Here is a 19,872-nt window from a genome sequence, read left to right as displayed (position 1 = left end):
TTTTTCCACATTATCCTCACCTCCCACCTCCCACACCCCTGCCTCTCTCCCTTTTCCCTTCCATCCAAATCCCACCTACAATCAGGTCCCTTCCAGGGCACCCCACTCTCCCTCACCCTGATGTCCCTTGTAGAAATGCCATTTCCTCCACTCTGAACACATTCCCCTGCCCCCACACCCCCTTCAGCCCCCTGTTGAACCCTTGACACCCTTTGGGAGTCTGTTTGGGCTTCACTTTTTCAAGGAAGACCTCCCTGGATGCCTGGCTGGATCAGGAGCCTCCTCTGGGCCCCTCCTCTGAGTTTCTCCCATCATAGCCCTGAGGGCTATCTTGTAGGTCATTTGCTTTCCTGAATCTCAAGGACAACCTGACCTTTTGAGAGCAGGGTCCAGATCCACTATATCCTATGCCCAGCATGGTGCAACATACGCATTAGGTGCTCAATAAACACCTTCTGAGTGTGGGGACTTGTGAGTTCAACACATAGCTTCAATGTCTGCAATGTGCCAGGCCCCCCTGGCAGGGGCAGGACACAGCACACAAGCGAGCGCCATCCCTGGCCTCCCAACCTAGGCCTGCCTCCTGCAGGAAACCGCCCACCTCTACAGTCTTTATCCAGTTCTAACTCCATGGCTTTTCTGTTCACTCAAAAAATCCTGAGCACCAGCCAAGCCAAGGTGATGCTAGAGGAGCATGCAGCAAAGCAAGACAAAGGAGGTGATATATTGTCTCTCGTCCCCACCTGCCCCGCACCTGCCCATGGCATTCACCAGGTACAAGAACACAGCGCACCTCTTGTTATATACCAGAGTACTTGGAGCAGCCACTGGCTGCTTGCTTGCCGGCCTCCCCATGCCCACCTGGGCCACAGCCCCCTCCCCAGACCTGGCCCAGCCGTACCCGGTTGATGAGCTCGCCGACCATGCCCGTCCAGGAGCCATTGGGCTCGGGTGCCCCGTAGAGCCCATCCTCCACCAGCCGCAGGCGGTAACGGAAGCGCAGGAGCTCGGCCAGCTCTCGCAGCATGTCCACACAGAAGCCCTCAAAACGCTCATTCCCAGAGAGGGCCTGGAAGTTTGGCCGGCGCATGACATACGGGTTCTCCTGGGAAGCAGCAGAGAAGCGAGGTCAGAGATTGAGCATCTAGGGGCTGTTTGGGGATCCCGGAGCCCGGGCTGGGCCGCCAGATCAGGAATCCGCCTCAGCGTGGGATGGAATCGCTGCATCCATTCCTTGGCTACAGATGCTCAGAGTGCGGAGTAGGCCTGGAACATTGGGGCAAAGTCTCCAGACGATGTCCCCGCCCCCCAGCAGATCACAGGGAGCTGTTTTAATCTCCACCAGCCAACCTGATCAATCATCTCAAACTCAAACTCAAATCTCAAACTCAAACTCAAACTCAAACCTCAACCTACCAGTGAGGCAGGTTACCTAATAGTTAATCACACTGGAAGGAGATTATGCCAAACTAAAATGGGGGCTTTCAAATTTCTGACTAGGACCCACAGTAAAAGATACCTGTTACTTTCGGATGCAAATCACACACACACACACACACACACACACACACACTTAAATAGACTGTTCTTCAAAATGGTCCTTACAAAAAAAAAAAAGGTCCTTACCCTTAGCGACTAAAGGCAGCAGACCCTGGTTATTTTCTCTCCTGCTCTACTTCACTTTTTTTTTTTTTAAGATTTTATTTTTAAGGGACACCTGGGTGGCTCAGTAGTTGAGCATCTGCCTTTGGCTTAGGTCGTGAGCCCAGGGTCCCGGGACCGAGTTCCACATCAGGTTCCCCATAGGGAGCTTGCTTCTCCCTCTGCCTATGTCTCTGCCTCTCTCTGTGTGTCTCTCATGAGCAAATAAATAAAATCTTTTAAGACAAATTTATTTTCAAGTAATCTCTACACCCAACATAGGGCTCAAACTCACAACCCCAAGATCAAGAGTCACATGTTCTACTGACTCTGCCAGCTGGGACTGTGCCCTCTACTTTACGTCTGCACAAACCTGTAGCAACACACTGAACGGACTTGATGAGCTAGCAAGGGATCACAGGGTCTGCCCCGCCAGGATTTAGCGCCAGCAGACGCCACCATGAGGGAAGCAGGCCTGAGATGCCAGATGGCCCAACGTCAAGAATTCTGGACTCCTCGGCTGTTTTGTGAAATGTCCTGATTATAAAGGTTAACAACAATTCACATTCTAATATCAATTCTTGCAATGCTCTGCAGGCTAAATAAACACCTCAGACTCTGTACAGGTTTGCTACCTTGATACTTATTTTTGAGGGGTTTACTGGAACCCCCAATGCAGCAAAAATAAGTACAGAAGAAGAGAAAACGTGCCTAGGGCTAGTAAGATTAGGCATATGAAAGTGATGTCAACAAAAGGGATGCAGTTATTATCTAAATAGGTGCTTGTATGGTGTCACTTCAGACTTAAGAACAAAGGAAGTTAGGAGTTAGGACACAGCAGGGAGGGCTTTGGCAAGAATATCTGCAATGGTGGCCTCGCACTGAGTACCTGCCGAGTGTAAGCACCCCCCCATCCCCCTGCCTGCGCTGCATGTGCTCTCTCGAACAGGTTATTTTATTTTTTAAAATATTTTATTTATTTATTTGACACAGAGAGACCACAAGTAGGGAGAGCAGCAGGCAGAGGGAGAGGGAGAAGCAAGCTCCCTGCAGAGCAGGGAGCCCAATGTGGAGCTCAGTCCCAGGACCCTGGGATCATGACCTGAGCAGAAGGCAGATGCTTAACTGCCTGATCCCCCAGGTGCCCCCCAGAAGGATCACTTTAACTCCTGGCAGTGACCTTATGCCAGAGGCATTATCAAACTCAATTTACACATGTGGAAACTGAGGCTCATGGAGGTCAAGTAAGGTGATTTTTACCCAGTGACAGGTACTATGAGGCCAAGTCTTAGTATAGGCTCTGGATTCACGGACCACACAAAGCCCCACAGCTGAGGGGTAGTGGGATGGAGGGAAGTCAGTGCTTCTCTCTCTTCACCAAGCCGCCTTTCCAAGCCCAAAACTGTGGAACGGGGAGTAGGAATGTGAGATAATGCTAATAATAGCATCAGTAGCTAGCATTTCTTGTAGGCTTGCTGTGTGACAGCTATTCTGTCAGCGTGGGAGGTCGGTATTATTACCCCTCTTTTAGAGATGAGGACACTGAGGTCCCAAGAAGTGAAGTAGTAAGTGGCTGAGATGGACAAGTTGGTATGACTCCAAAGCTCTGCTCTTGAGCCCTGTGCTAGACAGAATTCAAGTGGACAGAATCAGAGAGCAACACAGGAGAAGCCAGAGGAGGGACCCAGGACAAGTATCAAAGCAGGAGAATCAGAAGTCAACACTCCTCTAGACAGGCACCAGCATTGGAGCTGGAAGGCTCTCCCCGAACTCTCTGGACATATGGAGTAGGGAACTGAAGCTCAGGGAGGTCAAGTGTCTTGTCTGAGGCCACACAGCTGAAGCAGGGGAGATGAGACAAAGCTGGGACTCAAGATGCAGTAACTGTGCACTGTGAAGCCCTTGGTCCTTCCACCAGGCTCATCTGTTCTCCAAAACCAAGGCTGAGGCACTTGGGTTATGGATTTGGGTTCAAGGCCTCAGGATTGGGGTCTAGACTTATAGAATCAGAAATAAGATGGGGGCCTATGAACAGAACTCAAGTCAGAAAACAATGATCTGGGGGGCGGGGCATCAGGGTGGCTCAGTCGGTTGAGTGTCTGTCTGCCTTTGGCTCAGGTCATGATCCCAGGGTCTTGGGATGGAGCCCCATGTCAGGCTCCCTGCTTGGCGGCGAGTCTACTTCTCCCTCTCCCTCTGCTGCTCCCCCTGCTTGTGCTTGTTCTCTCTCAAATAAATAAAATCTTAAAAAAAAAAAAAAAAAAAGGAAAGGAAAAGAAAACAATGATCTAGGACTCAACACAGGGCGCCAGACCAACAGAACCCAGGGTCTTAGGGAACCTCTCATCCAGGGTTTTCAGATTGTTCAGAGTCTTCTGCGGAAGCACTGCAGACAGACAGTGGGCTGGTGCTAAGTCTGATTCTAAGAATCCATCCCACAAATGGCTGTGCATCTGTACACAAAATGTACGCCCGACAGAATCATGGCAGCACAGCTCCTAGTGGGAACAAAGACTGAAGCTGCCTAATTTGGGACAGGTTAAAAAGATTATTGATGTCATCAAAGACTCCTAGGCAACTACTAAAATAACAAGTTCTATCGGATATATTAGGAGGAAAAAAAAAACCCAAGCTACAGAACAACGTGTACAATATGCTACTCTTTGTGAAGGAAAAAGTGAGGATGTGCTTGTATATGCACAGACATTTCTGGAAGGATGTGGCCTCTGAGGAAAAAAATGGGCGCCTGGAGGGTAGGGAGCCTGGCTTTTTTCTCTCCTCACTCCCATGTGCTTTCAATTCTATTTTACATAGATTTGTATTAACTTCTGTGCCTCTCCCGATGTGATGAATTTTTTTAATTAAAATTTGTAAGATTAAATATTAAAATATTTTAAAATTTTGAAGTAGAATATTTAAACGTATACAGAAATGCCAATGGTCAGAAGAGCCATAGCAATCCTAAAGAAGAAATTGGAGGATTGACTCTAGAGGTATTAATACTTAAATTAAAGCTGTGATATTTGAGGGGTGCCTGGGTGGCTCAGTGGTTGAGTGTTTGCCTTTGGCCCAGGGCATGATCCTGGGGTCCTGGGGTTGAATCCTGCATCAGGCTCCCACAGGGAGCCTCCTTCTCCCTCTATGTCTCTGCCTCTGTCTCTGTGTCTCTCATGAATAAGTAAAATCTTTAAAAACAATCCACATAAAATGAATACATTCTGCCCCCCTACCTCACATGGTACATAAAAATCAATTTCATGTGGATTATAGATTTAACTATAAAAGGTACAACAGTTAAGTTTTTCGAAAATGAATAGAAGACTATCTTCGTGACCTTGGAGTAGAAAGAATTCTTGAATTCTAAAAGCATTAATCAAAAAGGAAAAGAAAATCACAGATAGAATGGACTTTAGTAAAATTAGAAATCTTCTCTATCAAAAGACAGAGTGCAGAAGCAAGCCACAAAGCACAAGATATTTGCAATACATATATCCAGTAAGGATTTGTATCCAGAATATAAAAATAACTCACAAATTGATAAAAAGTTCATATATCCCAATATTTTTTTTAATTAAAAAGAAAGACTCCAACAGGGGACTTCCCAAAAGAAGAGTATCAAATGGCCAAGAAACCCAAAAAGGTTTCTTTAAGGGTTTCCTGTTAGGAAAATGCAAATGAGAACCACAGTGTGGCTGGTAGGGCGGTCCTCAGGGTACCGGGAAGATGGAATGACACAAGCAGAGGGCTTGACCCAGCACTGAGATGTGGGCCATGATGGGTGCTAGTTCATCCAGGACGCAACATCAGGAGAGCATGCCTTTCATGCTGGGAAGCCAGGTGGCTTGCTTACCTCATGCGATCCTTCCACAGCCCTTCTAGGTGGGATTAATAGACCCATCTTACAGATAAAGGAATAGACCACCTGAAGTGGTCAGGAGGAGAGCCCAGAGTCACCAAAGAGAAGGATGGGATGTCCCAGCATGACGAAGACAATCATAGGGACCCCTGAGTGTTCTGGCAAACCTCTGCAGGAGGGAACAGAGGGAAGGCCCCTCACAGCCTTGCTTCTGTGGGCCTTCTTTGCTCCTTAGCTTCCTTGTGGGGCCTCCGTCAATCTTGATTCCAGCCACCCTTTCAGCTCCAGACCAGTGAGCCCCACCTCTGAGACAGCCTCACCGTACCCCCATCTCAGACCTTCCCCTGTTAACCTCACCCCCAGCCTCTGCCAGCCTCAACACCTGCACTCTTCCCGATCTCGAGCACCTCTCCTCCCTGGAGCTTTTCTGACATCTGGATCTGACTCTGCCCCTTCTTGTTCAACACTCTCCAAGGGTTCAAGGGCTCAGGGAAAGCATAACCGCATCCTCCAGAGACCCTTCCCCCTCCACAGCTGCACAGCCTCTAGGCCACCTTGGTCACAGCTCTTACCACCCTCCTGGCCCCTCCATGCTTGGTAGGGGCCAGGCACTATTCTAGGCCTCAGGGACAGAGTAGGGCAGAAGGCCAACCCTGATTGCCTCTTGTCCCAGGCACCCAGTTTGAGTCACACCAGAATCCCTAAATGCCTGACGTAGGCCCTGCCCAGAAATACAAGTCAGAAAACACAAGTGAACGATGGGTACGTCCTGCTGTGCACACAAAGCTGCTGCCTCCACAACCAGTCTGGCACATATCTCCTAAGGCCCCTGCTCTTATAGCTCATGCTTCTTGGGATGTCTGGCCCTTCCTTCCCTGTGCATCCAACTCCTACACAGCTTCTAAAGCCCTGTCTAATGCCACCTTTTTTGTGAAGCCTTCCTCAAACCTTCTAAACCTGAGTTAGCCCCTCCTTTCTAAGGAGGGGCCCTTATTATCCTGGGTTGGAATGACTGTGTCCAGCTCAGGACTCCTCCATCAGACTGGCATCCCCTTCCTCAGTGCCACTTAAGAGTAAGGAAACCACAAGACCACCTATGACTATTCACATGCTTCCAGCATTTGTGTGAGGCCTGGTGTACAGCAGCTTCAATAAAAATGTGTGGAATGAATGAATGAATGAGCCATAAATGTCAGGAAGAGAACAACACAGGCTCATGGGCTTTTGGGGGAAAGGAGAGACAGATGTGAGGAAGAGATGAAGCCTCCAGGGTCACAGCTCGTTTCTCCTGACATCCCCTCCCTGACCTCTGTCCCTGCTCCCTGCCCAGGAAGCCATCTCTTTTGGCCCTGGGAACCTTCTGGGTCTGACCACACTGCCACAGGCATGGAGGTGTGACTTCTCTCAGCTGGCCCAGCCTGGCCCTCAGGGCCTCTGGATGAGGCTGTTACGGAGTGTCTGGTTCCCTGTCTGCAGGCCATCTGGCCCTCCCCAGCAGGCTCACTGGCCCTTCTCCAGAGGGACACGACGTCCACACTAGATCAGGAGTTCCCCAGGGACTGAGAGGATAGTTCTGCGCCGCACTGCTGAAGGGGGCATCCTGTGGCACCTGTGGCAGTCCTCTCAACCTCAGCACCACAGCTGTGAGCCGCCCCCGCCTGCACACTTACTGAGGGGCTCCCACAGACACCGGCTGCCAGCACACCGGGGACCTGGCTGCTCTGAAGGCCATGGCTGCCTGGCACACGGGCCTCCAGTCCTAGCTGTGCATCACCCCCTGCTCACCAGGTCCTGTGCATCACCCCTTCCTGACCTCCTGATGGCCCACCATGCCTGGCAGGAGGCGGCAGGGTGCCGGGGAGAGAGCACAGGCTCCAAGCATGTCACTCAGCTCCAGCCAGGAGTCGCCCTGTGACCTGTTTCCTTACCTTCAAAACGAGGAAAATCGGACAAGCCTCATGGAGTGGCTGATAGGTTTATAAAGCAGCGCCTGGCAAGGGCCCTGTACGGTGGCTGGTATAGAATGGGGTGCTCCGTAAATATTCACTGACACACAAAGGCCCCTGGGTCTCTGATCTGCTCAACTCAGGAACAGCCCGCACAGGGGCTACAGGACCATTTCCCTGGCTGGTGTCAAGTACGAAAGGACCACAAATGCAGGGCACAGCAGCCACGGCTCAGGCTCTGGAGCCTCAGGGGCATGACTTCCACTCTGGCTCTACCATGTCCTTGGTGTGAGACCTGGGGCAAGATGCCTCACCTCTCAGAGGCCCATTTTCCACAGCTTAACATGTATATGGAGTTGTCACACGCCAACACACTCAACTAGCAAGTGTGGCAAAATGACTGCTCGGCCAACCATGATCTACGGGTGCTGACCCTGGACCAGACAGTGTGGGAGGTGCCCTGCCTGTGTGGCCCCATGGGATCCCTGTGACGTCAGTCATGTCTGTGTCTGCTATGTGACAGCAGGTTGGCAGAGCCTGTGCCCTCCCCTCTTCTTCCAGTGGTGATTAGGCTGGTGACTCCTTGGCCACAGTCAGGAGTTGCCAGGCACATGGGTCATATTCCCTTCAGGTCTGTGAGCTGTGTGAGCAGAGGCATCCTCTCCTCACTAGGACTGGGCTGGGGCACTGCTCAGGAAAGGCCCCTCCACTTACTACCCAACCCCCTCCCCCAAGGGCCACTCACCAGAATGGTCGTGACCACCAGTGTCTTGTTGGCCAGGGTCTGCGACAGGTTGATGTCCAGGGTGGTGGCATTCATGGCCAGGGTCCGGTTAGAGTACCATACCCCGATCTGGGGCAGAGAAGGTGCCATCAGCACAGGCCCCGGCCTAAAGATGCCTCAGCCCTCTGGGCCTGCCCCCACCCCATCACGACTCTGCAGTTTCCCTGGACTTGCTCACCTCACGGTGGCCCTGCCGAGACTTCTCTAGGATGCGCAGGGTGTAGTTGGTCCTCTGTCCTTTGCTGTTGAACTCGACCCTCCCAGTCAGCCCGTCATACTCTACCTAGCAGGGTGGGAGGCGGGCAGAGGGAGGGGTGGCAGGGGCCCAGAGATACAGGCAGGAGAGCCCCAGAGGGGAGGAGACAGAGAAGGAAAAGACAAACAAGAGAGGGAGAGGGACCAGGAAGAACCACAGTTAAAAGAGAAAGATGCCCCAGCAGAAGGGAGATGGAATAAAGAAGCAGGGAGAGAGCAGCACAGACGGGCAGAGAGAAAGCCAGGAGGGGAGAGACCATGGAAAGGAGGAGGGAGAGGCCCAGAGAAAGCAGAAGGCAGGTGGTGTTGGCAGCGGGGGAGAGGGCAGAGGGGCCACAGGGTGGACACGGTGAGTGTCCCAGCCTGAGACAGACGGCCCTGCCCCCTCGGCCCTCCCCACTCCCAGCTCACCATGCGCAGGTAGTTCATGAGGCTGGTCCCGTGGGGCCAAATGTTGGCCGACGTACAGGCCAGCGGCTTCACGCCGATCTCTTGGCTGCGGTTCAGCTCCCGGACGGCGCTCACTACCACATGCACGGCGTCAAACATCAGGGCCGCCGACAGCTGCAGGGGGATGGGAGGGGGAGACAGAGGTGGGGCAGGACAGGGGAAGAGGCAGCTTAGCCAAGGGGACCCCAAGCCCCCATGGTGCTACCCTGAAGCCCTCAGACAATCCCTGCCTCTCCAGGAACATGAAAACAAGCAGGTGGGCAGGAAGGACCAGTCTCTGGGTGCCTCTCTCAGGGAATCAGATGGCAGTGGGGAAAATGTACGTGCTGCCCATGCCTCTGTGGGAGTAGCTCCTCCTGAATCATGAGGCGCCTGCGTATTTGGGGAAGGGCACGTCAGAGAGGGTTTGCCTGGACGGCCAGCTGGGTCACCTCCAAGGGACATGCTCGTGGACCTGAGGGCGAGCCCCGGCATCTGTGTCTACGTGGCTGCTGTGGGCACGAGAAGAGGGCCACAGCCTGATCGTGTGTGGGGACACATGTACGTAGGCTGGACAAATGTGCCTATGTGTCTACACACATGGTGGGTGTGGCATCTAGAAGGCAGGCGAGCATAATGGTTGTAAGCGTAGGCCTAGGCAGCAGGCAGCTCTGAGCCAGAGGTCTGGCTCTCCTATTTCCTATAGAGGGCCAAGTCCCCATCCCTGTCTGAACCTCAGTTTCCTTCCCTGTAAAATGGGGACAATTGGACTCTCTGCCTCCATGTTCTAGTGTGGGGATCAAACAAGATAATCCACGTATGAGCTCAAAACTGCCCAGTACACAGTGAAGGCTTGATACACATCGGGCATTGCTCTGTGGCTGGGGACATGTGTCTATGCACATGTATTTGTGAGAGTGGGTCTTCGCTGGGCTGAAGTGAGGGCCTGAATAAACATCTGTGCTGTGGAGAAAGGTGCAGGGGTGCACACAAATGCGCCTCTGCCTATGTGTGTCTGTGATGCCCGATTGCGTGGCTCCATGCATGCATGTGTTTCTCTGTAGGAAGAGTGCCTCGGTGTCTTGGCATATGACTACATGTCTGTGAACAAATACACATAAGTATGCATCTTTTGTATGTTTGCCTTTATTCAACATATATCATTGGACACCTACCCTGAGCCAGGCTGATTTTAGGCACTAGGGATACAATGGTGAACAAAACAGAAAGAAACCCCTCCTCTTGTGGAACTGACGGTCTACACATCTGTACCTAACACCTAAGCAAAACATAGAGCAACTTACGTGGTGATTGAATATGCAGAGACAGGTGCTGAGGAGAAAAATTCAGTAGAGGAAGGGCCTAAATAGTAGGGAGTTTCTCATTTTTAAGATGGAGGACCAAGGAAGGTCTTATAACCGAGGGAACATTGGAGCAATAATTTGGCAATGAGGCAGTGAGTCACTAGTTCTCTGGGGAAGTATGTGTGAAGCAGTGGGAGAAGTGAGGGCAAAGGCCCTGGGGTGCATGTGTACTGGGGCCATAGAGGCAGATGGAGGAGGCCAGTGTGTCTGGGGTAGCAGGGGAGGTAGAGAGGAGGAAACAAGTCAGACTTATCTCAGGGCCACCCTGTGAGGCTTCAAAGCATATACTCGGGAAGCGAGTGGGGGCACCAGAGAGTTCTGAACACCATCTGACCCACGTTTGAAGGGGGCCCCAGAAGTGTCTGTGTGCCCAGGAGGAGGGCAAGTGCTCACCGCAGGACCTGGGTAGGTGCTGGCTTCACAGTTCTCCCTCCAGGACATGTTGAGGCTACGCACAAACTCGGGGTAGAAGGGATGTGAGGTGTTGAACATGGAGAAACCCAGAATGTTGGAGGTGTCCTCCACGATCCCATCCAGGTGCAGGATGGGGAAGTCCTGGGGCCAAGAAGAAGAAGTGAGGCCTGGAGCCAGGCCCCATATGGGGCAGACACCAAGTAGAGTGGGGGCTGGAGGAGCTGGGTGGGGTACGCACCATGGTGGTGAGGATGTACTTGTAAAACGCTGAGGTCATTCCCAGCTCTGAGGCCTGGAGAACACGGGGCAGCACAGAGGTGGCGGGAGAGATGGAGACCCACAGGCAGGGCCGAGGAGACGCCGAGAGAGGAAGAGAGATTTAGAGACAGGCCTAGTGAAGACACCCGTGGGAAACGCAGTAAGAGACACCCAGAGACAGGGAGGAGACGCATGGGGACTGAGGTCTTCCTCTGCCCCCAAGATCATGTTGTGTGAACTGGTGCCCCAGCGGGGATGACGGTGTCGGTGGAGGAGAGAATGGCCCCCTCAGATGGCTGCACCCCTCTGTAGCGCACTTGCAAGGCTGCCCCCTGGAGACAGGCAGGCAGAGGGATGCTTAGCAACAGGGCAGGCCACTTAGAAACAGGGCAAGCCTGGAGGGTACCTTGAACCCTAACCTTCTCCCCGCACTGTGCCTGAGCCAAGTTTGGGCTGCTACTGTGTGGGGCCTAGCCTGGTCACAGGCCAGATACAAAACAGAACAAAACAAAAAAACAAAAAACAACAACCCTGCAATATTTAAAAAACACTTTGCAGCACTTCAACTGGAATCTCAAAATTCACATTTGGAGCACACCCTTCTCCACAGTCCTCGAGGAGAATAAAACTAGAAGCTCTCTCCCTACCAAGGGTACAGAAACCTGTCCCCACTATGGTCATAGAACAGTAAACAGCACCAGCCTGCACTGAGTGAGTGGCAGGAGCTGTCATTGTGAGGGTCACGGCCTACTCCCCGGCACAGAAGCGGACTTGAGAGGAAAGTCACCACTGGTCATTAGGCTCACAGGGCCCCAGGCCTGCCTCCCTCCCAAGCCCAAAACCTTTTCTCTAAGCTTTCCTTCCTCAAAGGCCCTATAGATTCATCCACACTTCTTCCTGTTTGCTATGATCAGCAGTGACATATGGTTTTAATTAAAAAAAAAAAAAAACTGGAGAAAAATAAATAATACAGATTAGATTATGAGAATGAATTAAGAGCAGCAAAACAATGAATGATTAATGAATATGGATCACTGCTGGAGGGCACGTGGCAGGCCCATGGGGGAAGGTCCTGGCACTACCTCGCCTGGGTGCCCTTGAGCCAAACCATTTCCCCCTGGAACCCTGACTCCTTCAGCCACAAAATGATTATCACACTTGTCCTGCAGGGTGGGTGGAAGCCAAAATCAAGTGCCTCCAGGCAGCAGGACAGGCACTCAGTGAAGATCACAGGGAGCTCCCACCACACCCGTATCTCCTCTGGGCCAGGACCCGTCCCAAGCGCTATGCCACCATTCACTCACTAAGCCTTGCAGGGACCCAGCACACAGCAACATTCACAGAGAGGAGAGGGGACCATCCGGGGCCTGACCAGGGGTGCAACCAGGAAGCGTCCGAGCTGAGACAAACTGCATGCTAATCATCTGTAGTAGGAAGAGGATCTCCACACCCCATGTGACCAGAGACACCGCAGGCACTAGGTGACTTGCTTCATCACCCCACATTTCTGCCCTGACCCTGTAGGGAAGCAGAGACCAGGGGACCCACCTTACGGAGGATGAGGTGAGAGATGGACGCGTTGGCGTCAATGATGATGGTGGACACCTTGTCGTCGCGGATCTCCTTGAGCAGCGGCGTGGGGTCTCGGCTGTCATCCAGCATCCTCACTGACAATGTCTCCTTGGAGATAAGGAAGCCACGCACGAGCTCCTCCAACCGCAACAGGCCTGGGGGAGCAGGAGGGCCCAGGTCAGAGTCCACGGCAAGTGCCCAGCACAGGGGAGCCTGGGAGAAGATGAGGGCCACGCTGCCCAGGGCTCAGGTGGCTCTCTTGGGGAATTGGGCCCCAGGACCCTGTGCTCAACCTCCACGCAACTGTCTCCTGCCACCTTTCGACCCACTGGGTCGTGTGACAGGGATTTCACAGTTCACTCGTGCAAGCCACACTCCACTCCTGTTGCCCAAGCCACCACCAGCGTGCTGGGGGCTCAGGCCCAAATCCTGACAGCAGCCTGGCGTCCTCGCTTTGTCTCTGACCTATACCCACTGCAACACGACCCTATCACCAACCTGACCTAAACCACTGCCTTCCCTCACCCGTTACGACCGACAGCCACACCTGTCCCAGTCTGTTAGCTCCACAGCAGCCACAAGCATGTCAAGCAGATGGTGCTTCCTCTGACCCAAACCTCCTCTGGGCTTCTGGCTCATTCAGAGTAGAGGCCCAAGTACTCACCGTCTCCAGGTCCTACTCCCCCTGCACATCCCCTGGCTGTCCTCCTGACCTCACTGTATCGCACACAACAGGCCCCACTCCTGTCCTGTGGCCTTTGTGCTAGCTGTTCCCTCTTCTCCCAGAACCCCGCACATTCCCTCCCTCACCACCTTCAGGTCTCTACCCAAATGTCACCTTCTTGAAGAAGTGGTCGCCATCTCATTTCGAGGTGCACCCCTTCCTCCAGCACCCCCAGTCCCTGCTACCCTCTTCTGTTTGCCCCATTAGAAAGCAGGCCTGACAAGGGTGGGGTGGGGGTCCTAGCCTGGCTCCCGCATGCCCGTGGCTCTCTCCCCTATACGGAGAGCAATGTCTGGGCCATGGCAGGTGTTCAATAAATATCTTTTAGAAGACAAATTTCTCCTGGAGGTTACGGAGTGTGGTTCCCCCTCTCTCATCAGCTGCACACCCACAAACCCACCAACTTACTGGATATTTCTACTTGATGGTCTCAAAGACACCCTGACCAAACTGTTCCCCCCCCCCCCCATTCTTGGGCAGAACCCAGTCACCATCTGTGTTGGCACCCTCTCCCTTCCCTGGCGACTCTCTGCAAACCCCTCCTGGCCACTCCAGCCCTCAGTCACCACCTGAGATTTAAGTAGCATCACTCCTCCCTGCCTGGTGCTGGTCTCCAGCCACACCCAATGGCACTCTCCAGTTGGTTCTCTGGGCTGCAGCCAGAGCACTTCCTGCGAAGCACACCCGGCCACGTTCCCTGCCCCACCCTACGTGGGAAACTTCCAGGGCCACCACCATATTCAGGCTGACACAGGCCCCCTGCATGATTGTACGTCCTGCTTGTGCTGCTTCATTGCTCCCACACTCTGGCAGTGGGCTGGCTGGGGGCATCCTTGAGCCTCTCAAAGAGGCCTCGCTCCCCTGGGCCCTCAGCCTCTACCCTGCCACACACCCACCTTTCCCTGACTCCAATTCCTCCCCAACCTTCAGGTCCAGCTCAGAAGCCCCTTTCTTGGGGACACAGGCTCTGAGTTTTCTGGATCCAGGTGGGATTCCCTTCTATGTCCTCTGACAGCATCCCACATGCCCACTGACAGAGCATGGATCACTGCACATCCCAACTGCTCTGCTACTGTGTCCCCCACAGGTCCTGGAGTGAAATCAGGGGCCACACCTAGTGTGAAACCGCCAGGCCTAGCAGGCACCTTGCACACAGGTGCCCGTCACTACCTGTTGACCAAATGATCTCTTTAGGTAGGTGAGGAGGTCTGGGTTCCTAAAGGGAAAGGGGGTGAGGACTGGGGGAGCTTGTGCTGTGTGGGAGACTAGATCTCTTGGGCAGGGGAATTTAGGGGAATAGAAACAAAACATCCAGTTCTCCCTCACACTCGGCCTTGGCGCAGATGAGGCTGGCCGAGGGGTAGTTGAAGGACTTGAGGATTCGGGAGACCGCCAGGCTGACGTCCTCGTTACTGGGGTACAGGCTGACAGACGCGAAGCGCAGGTACTGCAGGCGGGGTGTCTCCTCGGGACCCACCTTGATGTGGGGGATCTGGACAGAGAAGGAGCCTTTGCTTCTACCCCATTGCCTCCTCCCCAGCCTCACCTCCCAGGGACCCACCCCCACCCCACCCCACACTCTACTCACCTCCTTCTCCCCACAGATATGGCTCACGGTGGAGGCAGATGCAGGGCTGGAGGAGGGCCCCAGGACAGACACGACCCCTTTAGGCAGGATCTGACACACTGCAAGGGGTAGGAAGAGACAGATGGCAGTCAGGGGGCCTCCTCTCCATCCCCACCTGGCCCAGGAGCGCACCTAATGCTTGGAGCTGCCAGATCTCCCCTGGCCACCCCAGAGCCAGAGGCCCAATCTCCAACCCCATCCACTGCATTGGACAAGACAGAGAGAGGTGGGGAGAAATGGGAAGAGGGATGTGTCAGACCAAGAGAGAAACAAAGGAAGGACAAAGAGGAAAGCCCACGGGTCTCCTGGAGGCAAAGCTAGTGCCTAGGTGCTCAGCCTGCCTCACTCCTCCCTTCTAACCAGCTACAGCCTCGGGTACATCCTATGGCCCTTCCGCCCCAGACCCACAGCCCAGGGCCCCTCTCCGCCCCACAGCCCAAACAACTCTTCTCTTACATTCATCTGCTCCTCCTTCTTCTTCTTTTTTTGTCTTAATATTTTATTTATTTATTCATGAGAGACACAGAGACACAGCCAGAGACATAGGCAGAGGGAGAAGCAGGCTCCCTGCAGTGAGCCCAATGTGGGACTTGATCCCAGAACCCTGGGATCATGACCTGAGCCAAAGGCAGATGCTCAACCACTGAGCCACCCAGGAGTCCCTCTTTTTTTCTGATTTCTTTCCTCTTAAACATGTGTACATCTCAACACTGGGAGGTAGAAACCCTTGTTTTTGCCTGCTCGGTGCCTGTTCTCATGGCAAAACCCTAACTTCTCCTCAGGGAACTATAAGTTTCCCAAGAGTGGCTGGCACTCAGGTCAGTATTACAGAACCACACTGCCCTGGCCACAGTGACTGGTGCATAGATGAGGACGGGCTCAAACCAGGCCATCAAGAGCCTTCCCCAGGTTTCTGCTCCAATTATTACTAGGTTTGCTATCCTGGCAAAATGTAATCTTTGAGCTATTGGGGCCGGGATTTTAGGGAAGTATTCCTGAAAATGAAGCCAACTTACAGGAGGTCGGGGACCACAGATGAAGACAGAGATTCTTGGGACATCATTTGCCATGCCTGAAGTTAGTCAGCCCTAGGCCTTCTGCTGTCATGAGCTGCTAAGTTCTTTTTCCCTTAAGGACAGCCCAAGTGGGGCTCCTGCCACAGCCACCAAAATGCCTTACCTTCCTCTAAACTTGATTCTTCTGTGCCTTCCACATTGGGTAAAGGCTCCATTTGCACAGACCAAATGCTCAGAAACGATCCTTGCCTTCAATCCTTCTCTCAATAGGCAAATTAGTCACCAAGTCCTTTCTCTTTTCTGTCCTCAAATTTTCTCACATCTGTCCCCTTCTCTTTGACTCCCTCCTCCCCTGCCCTACATTAGGGCTCTCAACTCAGGCATGCAACAGCCTCCTCACTTATCATCCAAATCTAGCCTCCAGATTTACCCCCAGAAGCTCAGCTCCCTGGCCTAAACCCATCAATGGCTCCCCTCTGCCTCTTGGTGAGGCCCACAGCTTTCAGCCCGCCACTGTAGGCCTCCTTGAACTGTTCCGCCCATCTGCCCAGCCTCATCTCTCATGGCTCCGTTGCACTTCAGCCCAAAAGTCTCTCACAATTCCTCCAAACACGTCCTGAGTCCAGGTAATCAGGACAGGTGCAATCCTAGACCCTGTCCCCTGCCTCCATATACCCACTTCCTCTGCTCCAGCTCCAGACTAAAGGCATATGCCTGGAACACCATCTGCCTTCTCATCCCCCATCCCAGCTTCTCCCAGTTTGTGCACCAGTCAGAAAAGTATAAGCAACATTGTACCCCATTCTTCCTCTGGCTGACTTGAAATATACATAAATACAACAAAGGCTCTGATAAGGCCTGTAAGAAATCAGCCAGTCAAAAAAAAAAAAAAAAAAGAAAGAAAGAAAGAAAGAAATCAACCAGTCTAAAACATACTTAAGGCAGCATCTCCTGAAGGTGTACAAACCCAGAAAGTCTGCTCAAGAGACACGTATTAACATTCACTCAATCTGTCAGGATCCAACAAATCCTTATGCACCCCTACTACGTGGCTACTGATGTTCTACGGAGCATACTTTGAGCAATGCCACTCTTTCTATATCCTGCTCTCCTTTCAGAGCTCAGAACTTTAGTTTAGCCTGCTCCAAAGTGCTGTCACTGTCCTTGCCCCTGAGGCCCCTGGTCTCACTGCCCAGGTCCCTCATTACTCAGCTCTGAGGGCTGTATCCCTGGCCAGCTATGAGCTTATCTTTCAAATGAGGCCCTCAGCTCCTATAGGGCGGGGCTGGGGCTGGGGCTCTCCCCACCTCCCCACGCTCAGCAGCACCATCTCTGGGAAGGAAAAGGTAGAGCAGACACAAAGGAAGGAGCAGGTGAAACTAGAAAGAAACAAAGCAAGCTGAGGAGGCTGGAAGCTGAGGAACAGACTGAGGGCTACCAGCCTGCCCCGCCTCATCCCACACCCCCTGTGGCCCTGCTCACTGGTGTCCGTGGTCTCGTACTGGCTGTCCCGCTGAAGCTCGAAGATGTCTACTTCCACCCGGGCCTTGGCTGGGACTTCAATGATCCCGTTGATCTGCTCCCGGGCCAGAGCCAGGGCCAGACGTTCACCACGGCCACACACTGTCTGATCGTCCAGGATCGCAGCTGAGGGGACACAGGGATTGGGGACTTGGGTGCTAAGAAAGAAAAGGCTGGGGTCCTAGACTCCTGGGCTCTGAGGTGGGGGTGAGGATGCTGACAGGGATCCAGGCTCCCAGATCTAAGCTTAGAGCTGGAGGTCCAGGAGGAAAAAGGAGCTGGAGGTGCTGTTCCTTGTTGCCAAGGGAAGCTGAGACCCAAAGCCCAGATTCCTGGGTCCTCGGGGACTGGCATGCTTGGGAGGGTCTCTGTGGAGGCAGGGCAGGGGCTGAGGGGCCTCACCCATGCGCAGTGACGAGAGCACCTGGCGGCTGGGGCTGGCGAAGGCAACAATCAGCAGCAGCAGCAGCTCAGCCGGCATCTTCCTCCCCTCCTCATGGGGACGCAGCTGCCGCGGCCCCCACTCGCCACCTGCAGGGAGCCCCCCCCCCCGCCCACAAGGAGATTGCTGATGGGGGTGCCTCAGAACCCTTTGGAGGACTGCTAGACGAGGTAGTGACCATAGACCCCGGGACATTGTGGGTGAGGTCTGAAGGGCCCTGTCCTTGTCAGAAGCTGACAGTACCACAGGCATTGCTGCAAAGGAAGCTCGAGTTCTGAGAAGCACCACCAAAAAGGACCCCCCAGCACTGAGTGGGGACAGGCACTGCAGGAGGACAGTCACAGCTACCAAGACAGAAGGGATCTCAGGTAAGAGCAAATTCCAGGGACCATCCCCACTCCAATAGGAAACCAGGAAGTGCCACCCCCCACCCAGTCCCGCCCCTGTCTCTGGGCAGGCCACCGTTACTAGGCAACAGAAACTGGCTGGAGAGGATGCGGTGGTTGCTAGGCAACCCCATCCCAGGCCTCACTTGCCACTTTCCTGACGTCCCTGGTTCCCACAATCCCCCGGGGAAAGAGGCCTGGACATCCGGGGTCTGGAGGAGAGAGTATCTGGGAGTTAAGGAAACTTGGAGAGAGAGGGAACGATGGAGAGAGTCAGAGACACACACAGAGACAGATGGATGGACTTGAGGCAGCCAAGGGGCTAAAAAAAAAAAAGTAAAGAGAGAGAGAAGGGAGAAACAGAGACAGAAATAGAAAGAGAGGTTGAGACAGAGAAAATACAAAGAGATTTGGAAAAGGAGAAAAAGAAAAACAGGCAGAAATACAAGGGAACAAGAAGATAAGAAGACAGGAAGCAGGGAGAATAGAGATGGAGAGGACAGAGGAGTTTCTGGGAGGTAAGGAAGAGGGAAGAGGCAGCAGGCAGGGAGCCATGGGAGTAGAGAAAGGGCAGGGTGGGGAGAAGAGTGTAGGGCAGGCAGGAGAGAGAGAAATTAAGGCACAAGAGACACAGAATGGAACAGGAAGACAGAAAGGAGAGAGGACACAATCCCACTTGAGATGCCACCAGAGACAGCTGGAAAGGAAGACTGAGTAAGGCAGGGAGTGAGCTATCTGCCAAAGAGGTGCCACACTGCAGCCCCCCACTCTGCTCTAGGAAGCCAAAAAGTAGGGGGGAAGACAATGCATCTCTGCTCTCCAGAACAGCTCCATCCCTAGGAAGTTAGAGTCCTCCAAGTACCCTAGCCTTCTGTGGGGCATCCCCCACACCTAGGGAAGGAATGAGTTTGGCTAGATGCACAGCTTCACCTGGCCAAGAGCCATGCCCCAATGGAGGGGACATTGGGTTTCCAGGGGAGAAAGTTACTGTGAGGCTCACAGTGCTGTGAGGTGAGCCTGAGGGTCTCCCTGTACCCCACCTGATCCCCATAGAAAGGGGGCTTGTGCTAGTGAGAAAGCAGAATGAAACCTCCCAGGGGAGAGCAGAGGCACAATGCAAAGCTTTGGGCCATCCTTGTGGCCAGAAAAACCTAGACCAGGGCAGCAGGAGACCCTCTCAAAAACCTGCTCTTCCCCAACTCCCACCTGAACTTGCAGCAGGTCCCTCTCTCAGGCCTCTATGAAAGGCACCGTGGGGGAGGGAGGGCAACATGGGCTGGCTGGGGTTTACAGATGGTCATTTGGGTCTAAAGTGGAAAGCTTCAAGGGTAGAGGAATAGGCAAGTTACAGACCAGAAAGGAGAACTCTCCAGGGAGGGCTGTGGAGGGTGAGGCTCAGAGAGAGGCAGGAGTGAAGGGGAGGGTCATCCTGAGACACCAGGAGTTTCTGGGGACAGCTGGGGAGCAGAGATTGGAGAATGAGGAAGCCCAAGGGAGAGACGGGGGCCAGAAGGGCAGGGTCCCACAGGTGGCAGACACAGGTGGGAGCAGAAAGTGCAGGACCAGGGTTGGGGACAGCAAACGAACAAAGACATACCGGAAGGCACAGACAGAAAGACAGCCCAAAAAGAAGTAAC

At 53.4% G+C, this 19,872-nt stretch overlaps 1 protein-coding gene across 5 annotated transcripts in view; it reads right to left on the bottom strand.

The window, feature by feature from the left end:
- GRIK5 (glutamate ionotropic receptor kainate type subunit 5) overlaps nucleotides 1-19,872 on the bottom strand; it is a 52,568-nt gene that overhangs the window by 30,093 nt on the left and 2,603 nt on the right. For 4 of the 5 annotated variants that reach the window (XM_041744108.1, XM_041744109.1, XM_041744110.1 and 1 more), the window contains exons 2-12: nucleotides 17,810-17,938; nucleotides 17,369-17,533; nucleotides 14,832-14,929; nucleotides 14,570-14,735; nucleotides 12,496-12,674; nucleotides 10,928-10,981; nucleotides 10,669-10,830; nucleotides 8,894-9,046; nucleotides 8,406-8,510; nucleotides 8,189-8,296; nucleotides 902-1,105 (exon numbers count right to left, since the gene is read on the bottom strand). In XM_041744108.1, the coding sequence (XP_041600042.1) occupies nucleotides 902-1,105; nucleotides 8,189-8,296; nucleotides 8,406-8,510; nucleotides 8,894-9,046; nucleotides 10,669-10,830; nucleotides 10,928-10,981; nucleotides 12,496-12,674; nucleotides 14,570-14,735; nucleotides 14,832-14,929; nucleotides 17,369-17,533; nucleotides 17,810-17,888 (1,473 nt within the window). In that variant the 5' untranslated portion in view covers nucleotides 17,889-17,938. Of the gene's footprint in view, nucleotides 1-901; nucleotides 1,106-8,188; nucleotides 8,297-8,405; nucleotides 8,511-8,893; nucleotides 9,047-10,668; nucleotides 10,831-10,927; nucleotides 11,081-12,495; nucleotides 12,675-14,569; nucleotides 14,736-14,831; nucleotides 14,930-17,368; nucleotides 17,534-17,809; nucleotides 17,939-19,872 lie in introns of those variants that run through there. The other variant, XM_041744112.1, reaches the window with a different exon arrangement.

Source organism: Vulpes lagopus, chromosome 2, assembly GCF_018345385.1.
Source record: "Vulpes lagopus strain Blue_001 chromosome 2, ASM1834538v1, whole genome shotgun sequence".
Taxonomy (NCBI): Eukaryota; Metazoa; Chordata; class Mammalia; order Carnivora; family Canidae; genus Vulpes; species Vulpes lagopus.
This window is presented reverse-complemented; position numbering and strand designations above follow the sequence as displayed.